This window comes from Citrus sinensis, chromosome 7, assembly GCF_022201045.2.
Source record: "Citrus sinensis cultivar Valencia sweet orange chromosome 7, DVS_A1.0, whole genome shotgun sequence".
In the NCBI taxonomy this organism is placed as follows: Eukaryota; Viridiplantae; Streptophyta; class Magnoliopsida; order Sapindales; family Rutaceae; genus Citrus; species Citrus sinensis.
Window position 1 is genome coordinate 29,309,601 of NC_068562.1, and position 20,483 is coordinate 29,330,083.

General features: G+C 33.1%; 1 protein-coding gene across 1 annotated transcript; it reads right to left on the reverse strand.

Moving 5' to 3' along the window:
• Positions 1–7,076: 7,076 nt before the first annotated feature.
• On the reverse strand, positions 7,077–8,997 carry LOC112497549 (tyrosine decarboxylase 1-like). The gene has a single exon (XM_052445105.1). The coding sequence runs from the start codon at positions 8,985–8,987 to the stop codon at positions 7,446–7,448; it is 1,542 nt and encodes a 513-aa protein (XP_052301065.1). The 5' UTR covers positions 8,988–8,997; the 3' UTR covers positions 7,077–7,445.
• Positions 8,998–20,483: the final 11,486 nt, after the last annotated feature.

Consider the following 20,483-nt stretch of genomic DNA (forward strand, 5'->3'; position numbering starts at 1 on the left):
TCGTCGCTCATAACAGATTTCCTAGAGTTGCTACTAGAAACAGGGGATGGTTTGCCCTTTAAAGCCTTGTGTAGCCCAGATTAAATTAATACATCCTTAACTTAAAGTTGCCACAAGCCAAAATTGATTCTTCTATAAAAAAATTTAACTTAAATTCTTGCTAGATTTCAAAATTTTTTTGCAAACATAATTGCAATGTAGAACAACCTTTAGCTTTGATACCACTTGTTAGAGAATTTATAATTCCACCCAAGATCTTTCAAGCAAAAATATCAAATAAATAATAGATAGAAAAGAGATGGAGAGTAAAACCAATCACACACTACAAGAATTTACATGAAAAACTCGAATACTAGAGAAAAACCAGGGCCACCAAGGACAACGAGAAAAATGCATTGTGTGAAAAACTATTACAATCACTCTAGTATTTTTCTCACATCCAAAACCCCAATAATATCCAATCTGTCAATAGATCTATTATTTCTCTCACACTAGAAACTGTCTACCAGCACAAAACTGATTAATTCTTGTAAGAGAACTATTCCTTTTCTTATAGTAGTTGTACCCCTCCTTGAATAAGTCAAATCCCAAATAGAAAATTACTTATTCCTTAAATAGGAATCTTATTAAATAGGAAAATAAGTGTTAATAAGTGTTAGAGTGCAATTTATGCACCAGTTTTACATTGTTTACTTCCCTTAATATCGATGTTTTGCACTTAATAATAGTGATTTACTTGTATTTTATTTTTGTAGGTGCAATTCTATTGATTGGTGCTAAAATTGAGCTCCAAGATGATGTTTGAGGATGATTGTTTTCCTGGAGAAATTATGAGTTTCAGAAGAACTTTGTTGATAAGGTGTGGGCGCGTGCTGTTAACTAAGGACCTGCAGTTTTTATTTTAACGTGTTTTATCTTTTTGGTTATTTTTGTAATTACGAATTTAATATTTAGATAATATTTTAGATATTAGTATTTTATTTTAAAAAGAACTCTAGAGGAAAAGAGAGAGAGGAGTCAAAGGAGGAGATTTTTAAAAAGAAAGAAACCCTAGATCTAAATTTTTCTCTTCTCTCTATAAAGAACTAAACCTATTATTCTGGTTGAATGTTAATGAAGCTTCGATTCGTCACTACTGTGAGATCTTTCTTATGCTTTAATTGTTTTATTACTTTTTGGGTATTTGTTTATTCTCTGAATTATTGTCATGATTATGTTTGTTAATTAGATAATTGGCCACTATTTAATTATCAACTTAATCTATTGTCAATTAAAAGATTCATCGTATAAAGATTTTAATGTTTGTGACAAATAGCATAGCAGTGCGTTGTGTTATGAGAATAAACAATCTAATTTAAATGAACTATCGTATGCGTTTGTTGATTAAGATTTGAGTCTCTCTGGTTTTTCAAGCTGTCAATTGATTAAATCCTATGATCGTATCTAGAGTTGTCTATTGATTAGGGAAATAACCAACAGTCGTACCTTGGTTATCGACTAGTTAAGGAGAGATTGGCTATTAGAGGGTCTCAGTAGCTATAAACGGTCTATTCATAAGTAGTAATGACTTATATTTAAATCAATGATCGGTAGTCGAATCAAGCTGAGTTAATTCCTTCAACCAGAGCTTTCCCCAATTTGAATTACAATTTTAATTTGCATTCTTGTTATTTTAATTTGATTTTTATTATTGTCAACAATTCCCCCATTTTGCATTTTACATTTTAAAAGGATTTAAATAATTACCGATTTCTGTGGACACAACCCTGCTCAATCACTATACACAATTTATTTAGAGTATATATTTATTTTTGCTGGCTTTGACCAATAAGATATATATTTCCTAACAAATTGATATCTAAAGATTTGTATGGATATTTTACAAACTCTGTATGTATAATGATGTATTGAGGCATTGGACCAAACCATAACATGTCAAGGGAATTTTTTGGCCCACTTTAAACTTAAGAATAATCAGGATAAGTGTGAAAAAAAAAATTAAAATACATATCATAAGTCTATTATATTGTTTCATATAGGAACGTCACTATATACATAAACCTTCTTCAAAATTTTCATAAATGTTCAAGGAAAAATTTTGAGTCCTACTGCATTGGTGAATATTATCTAATTTGTAAGAATTTTTGGCGCACATGTATTAATTTTTAGATAATTAAATAAGAGATACATATTTCGGAGGATCTTCCTGTAGGCCTATATAGTATTAGGGATGGCAGATATCCCCATGAGGACGGGGACCCTCAGTCATTTTTCCATTCGAAGAGGTTACAGGGACAATTTTTTTATCTAATTTCTTATTCAGGAAAGGGGCGAGAAAATTTTTTCTACCCAATTTCTTATTCGAGGAAGGGACGAGGATGAGACGGAATCCCTATCCCCTCCCCATTTCCCCATTTTAATTTTAATTTTATTTTAATTTTTTAAAAAATTATTAGTAAATTAACAATAAAATGTAAATTATAAAATATTAAATATTAGTATAAATAACAAATATCAAAATGATTATATTATTGTACTTTTGGGCCTAATTGACTAGATTAATATTTGGATGAGAAAATTATCCCACGGATGGAAGATTTTAATATTTTGAGTTGATAGAAAACAAATACCCATAGGTATCTGATACTGGCACATATTGTTAGAGATATTTTGTCAATTCCAATTATAATCGTTGCTTTCGAATAGGCTTTTAGCTCCAGTGATAGAGTACCATAACATGCTTCATTCAAGCACATTGAAGGGTTTAATGTGTTGTCAAAGTTGGCTACAAGCTTACAATGGCGGTATGAGTTTATTTTACATTGTAATTATATTATATAATTATTAAAAATTTCACTTAGAAGTTACATTACCTATATTATTTTTATTGTTTGGGAAATTATCATTGCGCCATCTCTGTTTTAATTTATATTCATCCAACCAACACAAAATTCTAACATATACTCTGCATCAACTTTCTTTTTAAATTTGTATCAATTAGCCACTTTTGCACTAACACCGTTAAATAATTGAAACGAAATGACAATTTTATCCCTAAATAAATTAAAATACCATTTTATCTTATAAAAGCTTTAAAAAATAAAAAAATTATAAAAAAACCCCTAATTTTAATAAAAAAAAATAAATCCCAACTAGAGGTGCTCAGCTGATTTTTATTAAATTTAGATTTTACAAAAATTTTAATAATTATTTTTATTAGAAAATTATAATTTTGCAAAATTATAATAAAAATAACTGAATTTATTTATTAAAAAATATAATTTCGCAAAATTTAGTTAAATAACTGAATTTATTTATTAAAAAATAAATCCAAAATTTTAATAATTCAGGGATTTTTATTATATCCAAAAATTTTGCAATTATTTTTTTAATCATATTTTTATTAAAAAATAAAAATCTTAATTTTGAGATTTATTTTTATTAAATTTAGGGGTATTTTTATAGTTATAATATTTTTTTATTTTTCAAAGTTTTTATAAAATAACATGGACTTCTAATTTATTTAGGGGTAAAATTGTCATTTCATTTAAATTATTTAACAGTGTTAGTGCAAAAGTGGCTAATTGATATAAATTTAAAAAAAAAAAGGTGGTGCAGAGAATATGTTATAATTTTGTGATAGTTGGATGAACATAAGAGAAAACAGAGGTGGTGCAATGATAATTTCCCTTATTGTTTTAGATTTGAAACCTAAGGCTATCTCTAAATTTGTCACATTCCTCGAGGAAAAACAAGAAGAGCAGGAGGTGCAAAAGGTAAATACTTTTATTAGAAATATTGATTAAATATCTATATCTATTTCAATTATCTCATTGTTGATATAAAAGTAATTTCTATTTTTTTTATTGTAGGACTATGAAGTAATTTCTATTTTTTGTATTGTAGGACTATGAAGATTGACCAAAATAATTATTATGGTGATTTACATTTTGTAATGTGACTTTTGTAATGGATTAATGTTTATGTAAGATATATCGTCAATTTTTTTTATTTTTATTTTAATATGATTAACTTAAAATTAAAAATTAAAAATGTATCAGTAATTCGGCGATCGGAGACCCTCGGGGATCCCTTATTATTATTCGGGGAAGGGACGAAGATTCCCTTAAGTAACTTTGTCGGGGACGTGGATATATGCAAAATATCAGAGATGGGTACGGGGACGTCGGTCTCCTCCCCTTCCCCCCCATTGCCATCCCTATCTAGTATTTTTTGTTTGGATGCGCATGCTTTTCCTCATGTTAAACACTAGCACTGATGGCTTTCTTTTTGCCTTTGATGATTTTATTCTTCTGTATTTACATTTACTTTAGGAGATTTTGATTTATATTCCTCTTCTTATGTATTTACTTCATTACTAATTTATATTATTTGTGGGAGTCTCGCCTAATCCCTCATCTCTTGGTTTTTTTAAAAAACAAAAAAAAAGAGAGAGAGAGATACACATGACTCAAATCTAATAGGTAAAGGAACATACACCGAAAGACACAAATTAATCAATTTCTAGTATTCAATTATAACCATGAATAGAAAAGTCAATTACCAAGCTTGCATCATTATTGATTGGATATCAATAAATGTTAGAAGAAATAACTATATTTGACACTTGTTCGTGATATCTTGGAGCACGAAGCCAAGAAATTATAAAAATTCACGAGCATTTAGTGGTGAAGACATGAGAAACTTTAATATCATTTGAATTTTAAGCTAATTAATCTTGCGAATTTTGACAAGAAAGTACGTACAGTCTCTGGTACGGTTCAAAGATGACATAATATTAATTATCACGTCACGTGTATCTCACGCTATAAATACAATACCAATCTTTGTGAGAGAAAGCAAGTTAGTTAATATAAAAAATAAATAAACAAAAGGAAAAATGTGTGTTTCGATAGAAGCTTTAGCAATGGCAGGAGTTGATTGTGATGAACGGGGAATGGATATCAAAGAGTGGAAGCTCAAGGACTCGGAGCCGCCTCCACCGCATTTATTTGCTGATCATTATAATATCGATGAAGATGATGGTGACTGTCATACAAATTTTGCCCATCAGATTCAGAAGATGCTGAGGTTTATAAACATGGCGGTGAAGGCAATTTTGGGGGTTTTGGTGACTGCAACGATGGAGATAAGGAAAAGATTCATGGCTTAACCAACAGTTCCATGCTTTTTATTGTTTCTTTTTAATTATCATTTTCCTTTATTTTTGTGGAATATCATTCTTTATTTGTTAAATTGACGACCTTCTTAATTGTCATGTTATTACTGAGAATTAAAAACGTCTTTTACTTTTTTGGTTAATATTGTTAGCATTCACAAAATCAAAATGCAAAATCAAGATAGAGACACTACAATTGCGATGAATCATAAAAATGCCTAAAATAATTCTAATAATCTAGATGAATTGATTAACTTCGTGGTTTTTAAACAGTTTATTATTTAACTGATAATCTAAATTCAAATATTAAGAGAGGTAGAAGGATAAAAATTAATTTGGACCCTCTACTTTCAAAAAGAAAAAAAAATAATTCAATCACATTTTTCTTTAACAGTAATCTTTTTTAAAATTTAATTTTCACAATTAATATGAAAAAACATCAACCAACATTAGGGGAAAATTAGCAGAACCCTTTGTATTGTTTCAATAAACAAATCATTTTCACTTTTCATATATCAAAACCACTGAAACTTCCCACCATTAAAAATATTTTGTTAATTTGTTTTTGGTCGCTTTTACTGAATCAAAAATTCAAAATTATGATTATTATTTTTTGATCGGTCGTTGAACTTTGTGTAGGTACGTAGTAGCCAGTTATTGACCACTAGGAGAAAAACTATTAAGTTTGATTTTTGGGGTAAAATGGTAAAGGCAATAAAACTATTGAGAGTCAACATAGTTTTTTAACTAAGATAGGTTTTTGAGACATAAGAAGAAAAATTTATTAATTTGGATAATTATTAATGCCTTTGCAAAATTTTGATCATTCTGAACACAAAACCTTTAATGTTGATCGTGGTTCACTTAATTAAGGCAAAATAAAATTAATCGAGTTAAATATAACTTTTGGATAAAACTCTTGAATTAAAAACTTTTGGAAAGCAGAATCTGGTTCCTAATTGTCAAACCACGTTAAGCAAATATTATCATGCATGCACTCTCGTGAGTGGATCAAAAGTTTTGAAAATTTTTGTTGACTGTGAGACGAACCTAGCTAGCTTGGAAAATACTTATCCTTTGAAAGTTTAAAGCAAGACCTTCAATTAAATACTTATCTTCACAGTCTGCTTGTACATGTGAAGAAACTGAATGTCAAGTTGCCGAATCTTATGACCTGATGAAGAATTATATACATCTTAATATTATCAAGCTTACATCGTGGCTTAAATCAACAAAAAATATTGTTAAAAGCTCTTGTTGACGACATCACCCCATTAGAATTTTTATTATCACACGCGCCTATACATAAATAATAGCTTTGAGTGTAGAAGAGATTGGATAAGGCATCAGAATGATCACAAGAATTGCCTTTAGCTTGCTTTTCATTTACCGGCCATCATAGTTCAAACTTCCATTTGAATCCTTATTCCTTTCCAAAACTTTCCTAATTTCACTTCCAATTTCTTTTGTATTCCTCCTTCCATACATTGCATTCCCTTCTAGTTATCCATAAGATTCCCTTTATTTGTGCCGAGGTTTCACCAAAAAAAGAAAAAATATATTGTAATACACAAAATTTATAAAAGCTCAGTACTATCGTGATGATCAACGCATGAGATCCATTTTGTGCATATAATGAGAGAAAGATGTTACACGCACACACACACTATAATACTATATATATTGTTCAATTAAAACAAAAGAGATGAGGGACAAAGAGACTAAGCAATATGATTTAATAGATTTAGTGTTCAATTAATTCACCATAAAGCCTGAGAAGGACTCTTTATATATATATATATATATATATATATCTCCTACCATATTTACTTATTTGTTTATTTATCTAGGATTAACATGAGAAAGGGCGGCAAGGCAAAGAGTTCTATATATCCATTGCTATGCCTTGCAACAACCATGGCTAGAAGTACCATAGAAAAAGCTTTACGAAAAGCCAGGATTATAGAAGGATTATAACGATAGTACATTTATAGAAGGAGGAATGCAGATGATTCCAACTAGCAGTGCGTGCATACACATATACCAATGTATATATAGAGAGAGAATCCTTCTCTAGTGCAGATGTTTATATTACTGTTGTCAAATGCTTTCACATTATTGAAAATGATTTTGCAGTTAAAAAAATATTTGACAACAGTCTGAGAAATCCTAAAATTCACATTTTAAAAAAATATGTATGCCCGCGATCTAAGAATGATTATATATATTATTACATTGGTTAATTAAATTAACCAATGCGAGATGATTAGCGGCTTGCATGCTCCGGCTCCTGCAATGACAACAGCCGATCAGCCTTTTCCTGAATGAGCTTCCATAAATCATCGACATGACGGTCTTGAGTGAGCGTGGTTCCGATGGAGCAGCGTATAACATAAACACCACCCAACATTGCTTGTGTCAAGAAAGCCCTTCCACTTCCGTTCAAAGCATCAACCAGCTCACGGTTCAATTCTGAGCCCTCGGATTCTCGCTTCGGTTTCAGCCTGAAGCAAACCAGTGCAAATTTTCTAGGCACTACTATCTCAAACCTCTCGTCTTTGGCGACCATTGCCGCAAATCTCTTAGCCATGCTCACATCGCTGCGAATGTGATACATAAGGCCAGAGTAGCCATGTTTGCGAATCACAGTCCATAGCTTCAAAGCTTTGAATCTCCTGCTAAGAGCGATTTGCCAATCTTTATAGTCGATAACAGGCGCAGCGTTAGTACTAGTATTGCTAGCTGGTGATCGGTTTCTCATAATATCTGATTCAGTGGATAATGAATCCACTAGGAAACTAGGATGCTTGACCCACAAACAACAGCAGTCCATGTTAGTGAGGAACCATTTATGCGGATTCAAGCTGATTGAATCAGCAAGTTCAACTCCATTCAAGTAATGCCTGTATTCAGGGCAAATGCAAGCGCTACCAGCGTAAGCAGCATCGATATGGAGCCACAGTTTGTATTCGTTTGCAATTTTTCCGAGCTCCTCAATGGGATCCACCGCTCCTGCACCGGTTGTCCCAACAGTAGCACATAAGTAAAGTGGAACATGGCCAGATTTGATATCGTCTTCGATAGCAGCACGAACCGTATCTGGTGACAGCGAAAACTCAGTTGAAAATGATGTGCGGAGAGGCCGAAAATTTGCTGGAGGGATACCAATTAATTTGGCAGATTTCTGAAGAGCGAAATGTGTTTGATCGGAGGCATAAACAGCCAACTTAGTAATGTTGTCAAAGCCTCCTCCAAGTTTTTCCAATGCTTTGTCTCTTGCAGCTGCCAGAGTGCAAACGAGGGATTCACAAGTGCTTCCGTGCAGGACACCACCACCTGTTCCGGAAAACAAAAATGAAGAAGGAAGCTTGAGCATTTTCCCCATCCAATCCATCACAATGGATTCGAGTTCAGTTGCTACCGGAGAAGCGAGCCAGTTGAAGCCAACCACGTTGAACCCTGAACAAAGCATCTCACCAAGAAAGCCAGCAGTGCTTGCATTTGCTTGGAAATAACCAAAGAAATTGGGGCTTTGCCAGTGAGTGAGGCCAGGTAAGATGCAGTCGGTGACATCTTTTAGAATATCATCCAATGACTCTGGGGAATGCGGGGCTGTGTCAGGCAACCGAGCCGACAAATAACCAGGCTCTACTTTGCTTTGAACAGGGTATTTCTCGATGTTTTTGTAATAATCAGCAATGAAATCGATAACAGCTTTCGATTCGTCAGAGAAGCTCTTTGGCTCTAAATCTGCTGAGAAGCTGCTGCCGTGTGTAATATTATTTGCTGAGAGACCGAAACTTCCCATTTTAATTATTGATGCCTCACCAGCTCTCATTTACTTCCTTGCTAGTGGGTGCTTTTATACTACTTTGTATCTTATTTATTTTTGAAAAATTATCATTTACACCACCTCTATTTTCCTTATATTCATCTAACCACCACAATATTATAACATGCTCTCTACATCATCTTTCTTTTTAAATTTATATCAATCAATCACTTTTGTAATAACACCGTTAAATAATTTAAATAAAATAACAATTTTATCTATAAATAAATTAGAAGATCATTTAATTTTATAAAAACTTTAAAAATAAAAAAATTATAATTATAAAAATACTCCTAAATTTAATAAAAATAAATCCCAAATTAAAAATTTTATTTTTTAATAAAAAATATCATTACAAAATTTTTGGATATAATAAAAATCCCCTAAATTATTAAAATTTTGGATTTGTAAAAAAAAAAATTTATAAAAGGTACAAAATTCGAACATAATCCAATTGAATCCCCAGAGCACGCTTTGAAGAGAGAAGGGGGAAAAAAAAAATATTTGACTTGAAAGGACAAGTAAAAAGACTATTACACCCACAGAACAGAACTCGAAAGGCAAAACTTAAGGCTTAAGATGATGCGTCCACTGCTTTTTATGACACCTAATGCTTTACAAGTTGGCAAAAAAGCAAAAGAATTGTAGGACACAAGAAAAAAAAAAAAAGAAGCAGATCATGCTCATGCCTTGGCTTGGTTTTTGATTATTTAAAGTGAAAATAATAAAAATAATTGAGGAGTTTAAGGAAAATGGTGGTTGTGGTTGTTGTACCATGTTTCTTCTTCTCCAAATCATGGTAATGTCTCCCATGACCCCAATAAGCCCTAAGAAATTTAGAGAAATAAAATATTATTAATTGTTAAATGGCATGACAAATTCAGGGCAAAGTCTTGTCAGCTGCTCGCAATTCCATGCTCAATCACTTGCCGGTTAAAAAGAAGCCAATCTTAAACTAATGATCCACCCAAACAAACCAATCTTTCTCATAAGCCATTGGATTAAAAAAAATAATAATAATTAACAATTGAAAAGCAAAGCCCGCCTAAAAATTTTATGGTGAATAATATCATCGCCAAGAAAGAAAGAAATAGTGGTCCAGGGAGTGTGCGGTTTGTTTGCTGTTAGAAAAGCTAAAAGCTAAAGCTGAAAGAAGCAAAGTGGGGGAAGATGGGGAAAAGCACTTCGTATTTTTAAGTTGGTGAATGCGAGTTGAGTGACCCGCTCGAGAGAGAGAGAGCAGGCGGGGTCACGTGTCGTGGTCTGAGAGCGGGCGTGTGATTTGTATAATGTAATAATGTTCTAATGTTGTAATTAATCAATGCGTTGCCCTTTGCCCCTCAGCTGGCGCGGCTGACTTCTCGATGACCACGCCACGTGTCATTGTCCTTCTTCATTTTCGTTCTTCTTTTTCCCCTTTTTCACCAATTTACCTCTTAATAATTCATTCAAGCGTGTCTGAGATTTATTATTATTCTTATTATTGTTCTTATTTTTTGAACTGCTTTTATTGTATGTAGTGTGTACCATCTTTTTGCTCCTGTACTTTGAACTGACCTTTACTTGGCCAATGGGCAATGGCTATGGCGAGTGAGTAATGGCAAATCATTCACTTAATTTATGGGTAATTTTTGGATACCTCCCCTGACGTTTACCCCTGCTACACTTAGAGAGAAAGTATGAATATATTGTCATATAGCACCCCTGACGTATATAAGCGTTAGGCAGCCGTTTGGTTTGAAAGGGTGATAACGTAATTATAAAATTTTACAATTTTTAAATGGTTAAGAAATAGTAAATTGATTAAACTAAACACTTGCATCCTGCACAATGGCTGCTGAACGAAAGCATTGTACATACAGAATGCACAGACAAAGCATGGAACACAATGAAAACCAAGGGGATGGCGACCCATCTCTACTTCTTCTCATGGGTTGAGGCGACCCATCTCTACTTCTTCTCATGGGTTGACTTTCATTCCCATATAATACCCACTGGTTTCAACTTATATGAACTTAAAAGATACAATGAGAAAAATTCTCTGAGATTAAGCATGTCAAAAACTAAATTCCAGCCATAACCGGCATCTGAGCAGTCAATCAATGAAAAACGCACCACGTGTGTATTTCCATAAAATCTTTAAGCTTAATTTTGGTTTAATTTATTCTGGGATTCTATTCAATAAGCTGCTAGTTTAGTTGACTAGTGAGCTTTTCTCCACGTGTCGTCGTCATCTCTTCTTCCTCTAGCTCTATTTTTAGCGACTAAGCCTCGATCTCTACTGAACTCTTCGTCTCCACTGGAAATGCTCAGCATCTCCGCCTCGAACTCTTCCTCCTCCTCGTACTTCTTCCCTTGCGATCTCCCTTCTGCGTCGCTACCGATTTCGGTTGCTGAACGTAATTTGCCACCACTTTTCTCGGCTGCGGAGTGTTGTAGACGACGCAGCGCGGCGCTGCGCTTGCTCCTTCAACGCCATCTGGAGTAGCTCGTCCTCGTCGCTGTCGCTGGACATTTTGAATTTCAATCAATTTTTGGTTTCGATCTGATGACTTTTTTCGTTTTTATGATTAACTGTTTGTTTATTATGTAATTGTGATTTTGTTTGCCCTGCATGTGTTGTTATGTTCAGTTCTTATTTGGATGGTGAATGTGCTAATGTAGAAGATGCCGTAATTGTTTAGAACTTGTATAAGAGGTTTAGGCTTTGTCATAAGAGAAGGTAAAATTAAATATGGCAAGGCCTGGGCTGGAACTCAGAGATATTATTCCATCATTTCTTTCGGCAAGCATAGAGTAGATATTTTGGGTACAATGTTGGGATGTTTTCTTTCTAGTTAATGCTTGTTCTTTCGAACTGTAAGAAATAATGATAATTAGAATAAGTTTTTATGAGTACACAATCAGAATATGTGGTTCATATGGCTGGTACAAAGAGCTTAACAAGGCTAGAATGTAATACTTGCGACTAGCCAAAGTCTGTGGTTCATATGCCAGTTTCAGGAACTTGCTGCAATTGGCAAAATTGAAAGGATTGCTTATTGCATTTTTTATATTCTTGTTTGATTTTAGGAATTTAACACTGTATCATAAGCAAAGTTACTGAGATTTACACATTTGTATATGGCCAATATGCCCAAATACTAATAATAATAGCATTAATTCACTCATTAGTTATGTAACATCAGAGCTTAGCATTCTGTGAACTACTATTATCCATATATTTTTGTAAAAGCTAGTTATTTTTGTCATTGTTTATGCAGCTTGCTATACTTTGACATTGAGGCAGTGATAGATGGTGAAGTTTTTTCTGTTGGTTTAGCTATTCCAGAGCAGTATAGCTTGCACAAACTATGGGTTGATATCAGGGATGCTTGTTGGGGTCATCCTATTAGGAATGCAAATGGGATAAAGGTTCAAGTAATATTTCCTTGGCAGACTGAGCAGCAAGCAATTTTGACTGACAAAGACTTGTTAGAGGCATTTGAACAACTTAGAGTAAAGGGGTACAATTGGGCTAGGTTTGCAGTGACTCCTACGAAAGTGCTTCAAGATATAAATAAGGTTGAAAGTTCAGCAGATAAGTGCACTCAGCAATTGAATAATGATGTGGAAAGTGGAAATGAAGAGTTGTATAATTGTTATGACGCATCTGTAGATGAATTTGAAGATGATTATGAGACTGATCCACATGATTCTGATCTGGTTGGTTCTAATCCAGATGATTATGAAGAGGATTATGAGACTGATCCACCTGGTAATGATCTTGATGACTATGAATCTGGGGATGACAGTGGAGGTGAGTCAGATGAAGATGTTGTCCAAGAACAAAATTGCATTAAATATGAAAAAAATGCAGGTGGCTTTCAATTTAATTTTGTTGGTGATGAGATATTGTTAAAGCCTGGACAACTGTTTGTCAATGTGTGGGAGTTCAGAAAAGTGTTGAAAGTATTTGCAATTAGAAATGGATCCAGACTGAAAAGGTTAAAGAATGAAAAAACAAGGGTGACATGTGTGTGTGCTGCACCAAATTGCACTTGGAGAATCCACGCAAGCCCTAATTGGAACAGGAGATCATTTCATATTAAAACTTACTGCCCTGAACACACTTGTCTTAGATTTGATGACAATTATGAGGCAACTTAAGATTGGATAGCAGCCACATATCTACATCCGTTCAAGGCCAATCCTGAAATCAAGATTTTTGTTATTGCTGCTGCTTTGATGCAGAGATATGGAATTGAATGCAATAATCAGAGGTTGTACAGGGCCAAAAGGAAAGCACTTGAGTTACTTGGTGAAGACCATAAGACTAGTTATAGTAAATTATTTAGGTACATGCATGCTTTGTTAAATTCCAATCCTGGTTCCACTGTCTCTATTGAAAGGGATTGGATTGGTGGTGCTGAATTTCCCAAATTCAAGAGGTTTTTCTTCTGTATTGACAATAGTAGAAGAAGATTTTTTAAAGGGTGCAGGCCATTCATTGGGGTTGATGGCTGTCATTTAAAAGGACCGTATAAAGGTGTACTTCTAACCGCTGTCAGCATTGATGCAAACTATGGAATTTATCCTTTGGCTATGTGTGTAGTTGACACCGAGAATAATGAGCCTTGGCTGTATTTTTTGGAAAAATTATATGATCAAGTCGGCTGTAATGGTGGTGAAGGTTTATGCTTCATGAGTGATAGGCAAAAAGGTATCCTCAATGCATTAGAAAGAGTATTTCCTCTGTCGTTCAAGAGGTATTGATGTAGACATATCTATGCAAACTTCAAGAACAAGTTTCCTGGGTTGTTATTGAAAAAAGTTTTCTGGAGGGCCTGTAGGAGTTCTAGTGCTGCTGACTTTCATTCCCATATGGAAGAATTGAAGAATATAACTCCCGATGGTTATGAATGGCTAATGAAAATTCCCATTGCATGTTGGGCAAAGCATTTGTTCTCCCCACACACAAAATGCAGTCATGTCACTAATAACATGACTGAATCTTTTAATAATTGGATTAACAACTACAGAGGTTTGCCAATTGTGAGGATGTTTGAGGAGATACGAAGGAAAATTATGCGTTTAATTCACAAAAGGCATGAGGCAGCCCTTGGATGGAATAATGAGCTACCACCAGTTGTGAGAAGAAAGATAGTTGAGGGAAGACTAGCAACAAGATCATTATCTATTATTTTTGGGCATAATGAAACTTTCGAGGTAGTTGAAGATGTGACAAAGATTATTATTGTTGATTTGCCGAAAAAGAATTGTGACTGTGGTGAATGGGGAATATCTGGACTTCCTTGCAAACATGCCATTTGTTGCATAGATGCAAAGAGATACCCTGTAGAAGACTTTATACATCCATATTTGAAAAAAACAGCTTTTATTGGGACATACAAACATCAGTTTACACCAATTCCAGATGAAAAAAAGTGGCCACTTGAACTTCACGACAATTTGCAGCCACCTACAGCCATAAGATCAGCTGGCAGACCTCAAACTAAAAGGAGGAAAGAAGCAGATGAATCTTCAACATTTAAACGAAGTTCAAGTTTGAGGTGCTCTCATTGTGACCAGTGGGGACATAACAAGAGGACTTGCTCAAGGGCAACTCGTGATAATAAGAAGAAAAGGGCTAAGAAAAGGGTTAAGGGCAAGGTAAAACAAATGTATTGGAATTATTCTTAATGAAAACTGCTGCAAACACATGATTTATGAACTAATCACTAATTTTCATTTTCTAGGCACCAATTAGTAAGACCAACTCACAGGATTTAGGGAATCCATCTGGCCAAACGCAGTCATCTGCCCATGATAATGGTAATAATGATTTTGGAAACATTTCAAGTTACTTAATATTCTTAATTTTGTGGTTTTTATACTGAATATGCAATATGCTTGCAGGGCATTTGACTCAAGAATGATTACTAAAGTTAAAGCATCCAGCAGATTCAAGAACATAGAGCTAAAAGTATGTGACAAGACAGAGCACATATATGACCCTATACTCTATTTTTTTGAGGGGATTAGATGATGCAACACCTTTGAAGTTTCCAGAGCATCAATAGATGGTGTATCATCTGTTACTCACCTAACATATAGGTTTGAGTTCTTTTGATTTATATTTTGCTGAAACGTAGAGATTATGATTGTCTTGGCTTAGTTACATGAAACTATGATGAGAGATATAACTATATTTATTTATATGCTGTGCTTTTGTCATTTATAAAGGCTCGGTGAGTTGTAACCAAAGAATGAATGTTCAAACTGAGTTTCTGCTGGAATGCCAATTATCCATATGGCCATGCTTTGTGGTTTCATGTTGAGTGTTAGAAAATGCATATTTATAAAGGAGAAAACCGTCATTTTACATTTTAAGTCTTACTAACAACCCTTACTTTTATATATTTAACCTTCTTGTGATTTAATTACATGTGTTTTATTTTAATTAAGTATTTTATGTATTTTAGGGGCATTATAGTCATTTCACAATAAAGGAGAGATCAGACGGCAAAACAAACATCACTTTTGAACTCAGGACGGTCGAAAACCTTAGGAGGAGCATAAAAGGAAAAATGGCACTATTCACATGTACGGTACTATTCACGTGTACGGTACTGTATACGTTACTGTTCACGACACTGTTCACATAGACGGATGATGACGTGGCATTGACCGATGATGTGGCATTGACTGATGAGGTGTCACGATCCTGTTGGATTAAAATTCTTATGTACTGTTGATGGTGACGTGGCAGCATATCAGTGGACGAAAAATCTCGCGTACGGTGCATGCATCACACAGGATTATTTTCAACCAAACCGTGTTACTGTTCATCCGCGTGGTCAAACCGTGGACTGTTGACTGATGACGTGGCGCAATCCTGAGCGTCCAAACTGTTTTTAATCCGATGGCCATGATTTACTCCATGTATCTATAAAAAGGGGGCCTCCCCCCCTAATTTGATATCTTTGAATCTATTTTTGGGATCCATTTTCTGTAATTCCCTCTCCATCTTGTATTTTCTTCGTATTTTAATAAATTCCCATTTTGCCCCTAGTTCAACTATGAGTGGCTAATTTTCTTTCAAGCTTGGGTTGAAGGTGAAGTCTCAACATGTGTCATGGGCTTAATTTGGTAAATTTATTTTCTCTTCCCCTCTAATTTTTGTGGATGTTTTGACTTCTCGTCGACAAATAATAATAGTCTTGTCTAGATACCGCCTTGGTTACACCGGCTCTCTAGTATAAGGTTATTATTATTTGGCACGATAAGCCCTTAGCACCATATTGATTAGAGCGTGGTTCATGAGGTGTGGATTCCCCCCTCATGATTTAATTGGCATTAATAAGGATTATTTAGCCCATGATGCATGTTGATACGGATCCAGATACCCAAGTACGTCATTTTAATATAATTCTCTTCAATTTATTCTCGCCATTTCAATACCAATTTTAGAATTTATTCTCGCCATTTTAATTTAAGTTTTAGCATATTCCAAATCATTTCCACCACAAATCCAATCACCCATTTACAAAATTAATTCTACACAATTAAAATCCACCTCCTCGTGGGATCGACACTCGTCACCATTAGTCTATACTACAATAGATTCGTGCGCTTGCGAGTACATTAAAATTTGCACAATATTTCATATTATATATTATGCTTTGATTTAAATTTATTGCGGTTGCTTGTTGTTTTAATGTTCTGATGATATTGAGATGGAGTTAAGTGAGCTTGGAGTTGAATAAACTTCAATGAGATAATGAGCAACTGATTAGAGCTTGTAATGTTCTAAATGTCTCATGTCATGTTGTTTCCTGGAAAGCTGTAAAATATTTCTCCCTTCCAATTTCTTTTTAATGGCTGGTAGCGGCTGTCAATGTTACATAATGCCTACTTTGCAGCTAAAATTACACCCACTATTAAAACTATAATAGCACAAATGCAAAAGAACATGCTCAGGACACATATTTTCATACCACTGCATTTCCCCATTGTTTTATGTGTTTTTTGCATCAGCAACTTCAAATCTGTCAACTCTTTTTGCATGTTCAGCAACAACTCATAATTTGCTTGACATGTTCCTACACCTTCAAATATTTCATCTTTGTTGAAATCATTAGAGGATGCCATGCAGAACTTGAAGTAGTCGCAGCCATGTCTGCTGTCCATACAGCAATAATATAGCTTGTTTGGGTTGTCATCCGATTCCAAAATCTTCACACTTGCTCTTCTGTTGCACTTACATATCTTATTTGCAAATCGAATGAGGTTGCCATTAATCTCATCCCTCCATCCTCTGCATTCACGGTTGTTGGATCTTGTTGTTTGTTGTGAGCTTGCTGAATCCATAACAAGCATTAGATAGTGGTGAATCTTGGCAAAAAATGACTGTTATTTGCTCTTAAATACAGCTCAAGAAGGCTGATATTACCGTTGGGTTGTTCTAACGATAATATCAACCTTGCTTTGTTGCTTTTAAATTGAGTTGTTGCTTTGTTGCTTTTAAATCAACCTTGCTTTGTTGCTTTTAAATCAGCCTTGCTTTGTTGCTTTTAAATTCAACTGTAAATACATTTTTTTAAGGGGATCTTAGCATTTCCAGCAATCACATGAATTTTGTCTCATTATGTCATTTGTTTATTGTCAAATTAAGTTATTATAAGAGTATAATATCAGCCTTGTCTTTGTTCTTATGCACTTGGCGCCAAGAAGCAAGGGATGATTTGACAACTCTATAAGGTAAGACCAATTGCCAGTTCTTGCACTGTAGAATGAAGAGCATTATTGTATTTTTATTGTCAAACCAAACGGCTCCCTAACGCTTATATACGTTTAGGGGTGCTATATGTCAATATATTCATACTTTCTCTCTAAGTGTAGCAGGGGTAAACCTCAGGGGAGGTATCCGAAAATTACTCCTTAATTTATCCCCCATCAAAGGACTATACTCACTTTACAGTTTGTGTGAAAGAGCGAACATTATGTTGATTCATCTTTATTAGGCTTCATTAATGCATTGCAATAAAGTTTTAAATGTACTTCTTAAACTTGTCTAAAAAATATAAGAATTTTTTATTTATCATAAAATCAATGTTGTATTTCAATAAATCTCTTCATGAGGGAAGAATATTTAAAGATACCATTTATGATATGTAGTATTGTTGATCTTAAAACAAAATGATTTATAATCTATGATTTTGTATATATGTTTATATTTTTTAGAGGATTCAACTATGATTCGTTAATCGTATTTTGTACCCCATAATTATGCACCAGAAAATAAATATTAGTCAACAAATTCTAATGACAATGCATAATGCTGTAGGTTACAGCATTCGCAATCATTTTTTAGACCATTCTTTTTAAAATTAGTCAAGTTTTGCTTTATAGTAATTTTGTCAAAATCTACTTTTCTTCCTCCAACTTTATTTTATTCGATATATTACAAGAAAGATTCTATAAGTAAACATTATAATAATCCAATCGCTAAATATGAACAAAGATTGGTGGATTCCAGGATTTGATTCATTGCGATTCAAAGATTATGCTAAAACCAAACGATATGAATATTAACTTCATTTCGTCCCATCACCATGGGAGTGCTTGAAGGACGACGATTAGTAGATGCTTATGCTTTAATTATTTGAAGACATTATGAAACCGTACAAATTCATTCAACTAAATTTTTTTCCAAAATTGACATAAATTTTCGAATTCCGAATCTTCCATATAAGATTCCAATTATTTTTTTTTCTCTCTAAAGAAAATAAAAATTATCAAACTTGCCAAACAGAGATCACAAATCGAAATGAGATACAAAAGGGTTAAAAAATAAAAATAAAATAACCATGTGGTAGTGCAGTAGAATAAAATAGCAGGTTCGATCAGTATGTATTGTCGAAATTCTGAAGTTGTACATTTGTACTCAATTTTACCAAACAGAGTTTTCAGTTTTTGTCAAAACAAGTACACTGCAAAATCATGTGCACAACAAGCGACCCTGTGGAGGGGTGGGGGCGAATTCAGCTTTCTTTCTTTCTTTCTTTCTTTCTTTTTCATTCCTGTTTCATCATGATTCAAGGGTTTAAATATTTCAATGTACTGTTAGGTTAAAAAATTAATTAATTTATAATTTTTTTGAAAGGTAAATTGTAAATTTAATTAATCCATTAAAAAAGAAGGGGACAATTCTGGACAGTAATTTGATAAAGGAGAAGACCCTTCAGTCCTTTTTTGGTCAAGGATGAACTTGATGGCATTCATTGATAAATTCATCATTAATTTACCCACTTTTCTATCAATTTACTAGTTTTATGTGTGATTTACACATTTTTTATTTCATTTTACAGTTGTTGTCAATTTACAAGTTTTAAGTCATTTTTTAAAGTTTTTATTTTGTTTACACTTTTTTCTTCTAATTTATAACTCCATCATTAATTTACCACATTTTCATCAATTTACTACTTTTATGTGTGGTTTACACATTTTTTTGTTTCATTTTACACTTAATGTTAATTTAAACGTTTTAAGTCATTTTTAAAATTTTTGTTTTGTTTACACTTTTTTTCTTCTAATTTACAACTCTATCATTTGTTTATACACTTTCCATCAATTTACTAGTTTTATGTGTGGTTTACACATTTTTTTATTTCATTTTACACATAATATCAATTTACAAAATTTAAGTCATTTTTCTAAGTTTTTATTTTATTTACAAGTTCTTCTCGTAATTTACAACTTCATCGTTAATTTACCCCAGTTTCTATCAATTTACTAGTTTTATGTGTGGTTTACACATTTTTTGTTTAATTTCACACTTAATGTCAATTTACAAGTTCTATGTTATTTTTCTAAATTTTTATTTTGTTTACTCTTTTTTCTTCTAATTTACAACTCGTTTAATTTACTCACATTTCCATCAATTTACTGAATTTATGAGTGGTTGACACATTTTTTGTTTCATTTTACACTTATTGTCAATTTACAAGATTCATGTCATTTTTCTAATTTTTTGTTTTGTTTACTCTTTTCTCTTCTAATTTACAACTTCATTATTAATTTACCCACTTTTCCATCAATTTACTAGTTTTATGTGCGATTTACACAGTTTTTGTTTCATTTTACAGTTATTGTCATTTTACAAGTTTTAAGTCATTTTTTCAAGTTTTTATTTTATTTACGCTTTTTTCTTATAATTTACAACTTCATTATTAATTTACCTACGTTTTCATCAATTTACTAGTTTTATGTGTGGTTTACACGTTTTTTGTTTCATTTTACATTTATTGTCAATTTACAAGTTTTAAGTCATTTTTCCAAGTTTTTGTTTTGTTTGCACTTTTTTTTTTCTAATTTACAACTCCATCATTAATTTACCCAATTGTTCATCAATTTACTAGTTTTATGTGTGGTACACATTTTTTATTTCATTTTACATTTATTGTCAATTTACACATTTTAAGTTATTTT

Excerpts from the sequence above, each read along its gene's own strand:
- LOC112497549 (XM_052445105.1), bottom strand. The coding sequence starts at position 8,987 with ATGGGAAGTTTCGGTCTCTCAGCAAATAATATTACACACGGCAGCAGC.